This window comes from Octopus bimaculoides, chromosome 3 (assembly GCF_001194135.2).
Source record: "Octopus bimaculoides isolate UCB-OBI-ISO-001 chromosome 3, ASM119413v2, whole genome shotgun sequence".
Lineage (NCBI taxonomy): Eukaryota > Metazoa > Mollusca > Cephalopoda > Octopoda > Octopodidae > Octopus > Octopus bimaculoides.
This window is the reverse complement of record NC_068983.1, coordinates 32,959,175-32,964,854: the sequence shown is the minus strand read 5'-3', so window position 1 is coordinate 32,964,854 and position 5,680 is coordinate 32,959,175. Positions and strand designations below refer to the sequence as shown.

General features: G+C 35.0%; 1 protein-coding gene across 1 annotated transcript in view; it reads right to left on the bottom strand.

Annotated features, from left to right (window-relative positions):
- Positions 1-5,680, bottom strand: part of LOC106872480 (ALK tyrosine kinase receptor) — a 75,332-nt gene that overhangs the window by 21,113 nt on the left and 48,539 nt on the right. The window contains exon 7 of the mRNA XM_014919493.2: positions 1,775-1,865. Coding sequence (XP_014774979.2) covers positions 1,775-1,865 — 91 coding nt within the window. The remainder of the gene's footprint in view (positions 1-1,774; positions 1,866-5,680) is intronic.

Here is a 5,680-nt window from a genome sequence, read left to right as displayed (position 1 = left end):
TATATATATATATATATAAAGTAAATTATAAATTAAATTATAAATTAAATATTATAATTTAAAGCAATCATCACTCAGGTATGAAATACATATTCATTGCCCTGTAAACTGACAAATGGGGGAACAAGCAAAAAGATCGATAAAATGGTCAAATTGTGTCAGTTTCTTCTATAACGGTTATACTGATATACACAAATGCAATTATAGACACATATAAAGTACACACATAGGCACTTATCCATACGTGTGTATACTCATACATTCATACGTATAAAGGTGTACATATTAACTTCATTTTCCTATACAGAGAGCTCTTGCGATAGGATATATAGATGGTTATAAAGGTTAAAAAAGAAATTATGATGAAAATAAAATTTGATAAGGTTTTAAAGACGTATGTCTAGAATTACTAGCTTACTGGAGTATATAATCCGTATAAAACAACGTCCAAAAGACTGACAGATGGTGAGGAACACAGTATAACAGAAATAATCTAGTCACCTATTACTTCTAATTTTTACCATAATTAGATATTGTTACCATATTTGGATATATTACTAATTATATTGATGAATTGCGATAAACAGGGTTTCATACACAAAAAAAGAACAGGAAAGACGCAGCTATTAGGATGTCATTAAATGCGCTGTAAAGATATGTAAATTATGTCATCAATTATGTACGTATTAACTGTATGTACATACATGCGGTGATATCTATACATATAAGTTAAAGATCAATACATGCAACGACATCCATACTTGCGCACAATGGCGGACTGGGTCTAAAAATATTGGTTGCCAAGAGACTAAATGGCCTCATCCGCAACTACAAGGGATCCAACCCGCAACTACAAGTGGGCCCACCCGCAAGTACATACTACTATTTAATTTTTAATTTTTTTTCTTGTTAAAAACATTCTTTGCAACTGTCTACAAACACAGCCAGGCTGAAATAATTAGTGCATTCTTCCAGGAGTGAATAAAAAATTCTCAAACTTGAGGGGATAGGCCCCTTAGATACTAACATGGACCCCCATATATGGATTCTAATGGTGCAGGGGTCCACTTGCCATCGGGCAAACTGGCAACCTGGCCAGTCCGCCATAGCTTGCGCACATGCAAACTTGCGTACGAGCACACATACTTGTATATATGCATACATATGTAGACACATGTATTGTATACACAACTACCCAGCTGATACTGTTTCAGTTACAACGGGGATTGTTTTTTTTCTCTGTTAGCAATTGGCACTTTCACATTGATGAGAAATTTGAAAAGATGTAAAGATATAACATGAATGTACATGCATGCATGCTTGTGTACGTACACACACACACACTCAAACACACACGTATATACATACATGCATAAATACACAGATGCATGCATACATATACAACTACATGGTGTATGCATACATAAGTGTTTGGTATTAGTTTGATAGCTGTTTAATGCAGTTTTATCTTATATCCTCCTACATACAATACGTGAAGGATTAAACAAATAATGTTTCAAATCCTATAACGTTTCTGTTAAGAACTGACTGATCCGGCTGATTATAAATATTTTACCGAACAACCATCTACATGCTATTGACGAGAATAATGAGAGATCATACCATCTTTTTGATTAATGAAACATGTCTCTCATAAAATCGAGATATATTTTTGTTTCGTAACTTTGATCGTGTTTACTGTAATTTATATTTTGAGAGATTGCTTAACAAAATATATTACACAATTACTGTTAATTAGTAGAAAGTATCTTACCTTTATAGCCACTTTTGGTGGTAACTGTTCTCTATTATTTGGTAATATTATTCCTTGAAACACTTCACCGAATGCACCTCGACCAATATGTCTAAAAATGCATAAATGATGTTTTCATTTGTTTACTTTTGGCATAATATATTGTTTATTGTATATGCAAAAAACAAGATGATTGTGGGCCAATGAGGAAGGCGACTACGTTTTTTCTCGGTCTGGTTGATGTAGCAGTCACATTGTTTCTGTCAGTTAAGTAATCAATCGAAATACTTGTTACTTGTTAAAAGAAAAAAGAAGAAAATTAAAATTTCTAAGGGAAAAACTAACCTCATTTATTGTTACTACTAAAGCAAATAGGTATAGCAGAATCGGTCGAGCGTCGGTTAAATATGTTGCAACCCGTCTATGCTAAAATCCCAACGGGATCAACTTTGAAGGCGATGGTTTAAAAGAATCGTTAAAGCGCCAGGTAAAATATCCGGCGATGGTATTTAGCTATGAATCTCGTTGTGACCTAATCGGTCATTTCGTTTAACATCATCTGATAATGTGAAACAGAATATATGCCTTTAGCGGATTCCACTCTGTTGCAAACCTTTGGGTTTGGTCTCCGGTTTAGTGACAGATTTCTCCCTCCCTCCATCATATTGGTCACTGAGACTTACAAAGGGTCAGTGGCATTACTTTCCAATTAAGAGATTTTTTTAAAAATCGGGGCTGACTCAGAGTTAAAGATAATGAAATAATAACATTTTTGAATGGGAGCGCACTCAAGTAAACCACAGACAGTATTTATTTTAATCGAAATTATTTTAATCGGAATTATTTTAATCGAAATTCATCGAAATATTTCATCGGAAGTAAGACAGATGCATTTGATTCCAGCAGGTTTGAACTCAGGACTTAAATAGATGTAGTGAATTATTACTCTTCATTATCCTAAATTCTAATGATTCAAGAAACTGCAATCCTACAACTGAGAATAATGGTTTGCACCGTTATTACAAGAGCAGATATGTTTAAGGAGAAATGGCGTAAAGGAATTATTCAATCCCAATCAATTAATTGGTATTTATTCTATCGATTCCGAAAAGTAAAAGAAAATTTGCCTCCGCAGTTTAAAGTCATAACACAAAAGGCTAAAAATATTTCTTTTATTTATCCATCACGACACAGATCCTTCTACGCAAAATTTTTCTAACTAGAAATAATTTGTTTTAACTCGAAACCATTCGAACACACGCTGAAATAGTATCCCTGTATAAAAACTTTCAGGACATTGCACACTAGACAAATAACTAAAAGTTCGCTCTCATATTGTTACATTCCATCAAATATTAACCAACCTTGCAAATCAAATCACTTTTACAAAATTTTACAATCAAAAGAAATAGTCATCAAATTACTCCGTGCGACAATCAATAGAAATAATGCAGTACTAAAACAACACATGCTATATGTCTATTCAAAGCTAAATGTTATGAAAACGGGTTCACTACAGTGTTTACCATTCGAAATATAAAACTAATTCCACCCAATTATCTTCTCCAGACCACCCCTATACATTCCATTCCACCCCCACCTCACCCCACCCCGTACACCCCACCCTTGCTTCTCCACTCACGCCTCCCGAACACCCAACACCACCACACCACACACCACATCACACCACCCCGCATACAGTAGCACTGACTACTTCCCAGCGCACACAGCATCATCCACACACCTACACATGCACACACGCACACGTCAAGGTCACCAGACCCCATCCACATACACATACACATACACATACACATACACGCTCTCACATACACACGCACGCGCACCTTCGTTTTGATATCACCACTACTTTATTATCTCCCCTTCTTCCTAGCTCTCCTGTGTGACCCTTCTGTCCGGCATTCGCTATGATAGATCGCTAGCCACTAAACCTTTTTTATTTTCTCTCCCTGTTTATTTCTGAGTTCTTTTCTGTCAAAGAGCGTAGGCTCGAAACGAAAAAGACTTTCTCATTTCTCGAGCGTTAAACTAATACATCGGTTTGTTGTTTACACACCCGTCTTCGTCTTTTGTTTTTTGTAAATTCTCTCTCTCTCTCTCTCTCTCTCTCTCTCTCTCTCTCTCTCTCTCTCTCTCTCTCTCTCTCTCTCTCTCTCTCTCTCTCTCTCTCTCTCTCTCTCTCTCTCCCTATATATGTATATATATATATACACTCACACACACATACATACACACACATGCACGTACGCACGCACACGCACACGCACACACGGATCTTATCGGTTTCGCAGCCCGTATCAATTCTGTTCAAACTGATTTCATATTCCGTGTAATGATACACTTTTTTAAGCTAATTAATGATGTGGAAGTAATTTTAGCTATAAATCCAGAAATAAAGAGTTATATTTGAAAAGTTTGGTAATTTTAGACAATCGTAAACCACTGACACATTCATACCTGTTTCGATAGTAAGAAGCAGAACATGAGAACTCTTTTGTCTCTCAACGCGCTTGTTGCCAAAGTAACAAATGAGTCCGAGCAGTCTTTCAAACATCTATTCAAACAAGCACGTGTTGACAAATTTGACGCTGTGTTATGTGTTCTGTATGGTTATGACAGTAAGCTACAGTAACTTCGCTTCTATTATGGAAACATTGAAAACGAAGGAGGATATTTTGAAAATTGAAACCGAAAGTAAAATGTTTGTTTTTCAATGTTTCAATGTTTGTTTTTTAAGCATATTTTGTCCACTCTTATTTTCATATATAATATATAAACATGTACAGCTTTTATATGATTTTGCAGGCAAATATTTAAATTAATATAAACTGGAAGATATCATTGTTACATTTTATGCAAATGTAAAAATAACAATGATATCTTCCAGTTTTGTATATACAACGATAAAAGGTAAAAATTTAACGACTTCTATTTCTGAATTTACGGATCACACGTTGAAGAGAACAAAATAATGAGATTTGTATTTACATACTGTCATTATGGATTACCGCAGAGGATTTTACCACGGATGTATATTATTTCTTCAAAATCTTTAGCACAAGATTGTACCAACGCATATCTACGTCAGTAACTTTTTAAACAACATCTTTAAACAACGTCATTTTCATATATTTTTAAATAGCATCTGATTGGCTGCACGAAAATTCACCTTCGTTCTCTCTGAGGAGCGGATGTATTACCTAACAATGATTATGAATTTTAGATTTCATTTCGAAGGGTAGTACATTCATGAAACGATCGTAAGATATTCAAACTTTTTAACGTTTTAAATAATCATACTTTATATATTTATACATCTATCTATTAATACAATATTATTTTGGATGTATATCTTCTGTGGTGGGTTTTTTTATGTAATTTTCCTGCTCTTATTTTATACCATAATATATAATCGCCCTTATTAAATGTCTAAATACCTTTAACATTTTAGACATTTCCCTGTCAAGAACACTTATTAGAAATTCAGTATATTGTATTCTCATTGAATATATTTGATTAACGATATATATATATATACGTGAAGTATATTTGCCACTTAAATTCGGCTAAACCCTAAGGGTGAATGCTACTGTAGTTTTTAGCCCCAGGAGAACATCTCCTCCAGCTGGCTATTGACACATTTTCTGTGCCCTGTCGGTATTTGCAAAGGGAAGTCATCCTTCCCATCGTCGATCTGACGTGATACGTACGGACCCGGGTTTCTGGGTATTTACCCTTCGTCAGCGTACGACAATCACCGATCTTTGATGCGAAGGGCTCCCAATGCAAATACATATATCCTTTTTCCAGTGACGAAAATTCACTGATCTCGAAAAAGTGTAAACAAACAATGTTAAATTCCCAGAAACCCGGGTCCGTGCGTATCACGTCAGATCGACGATGAGA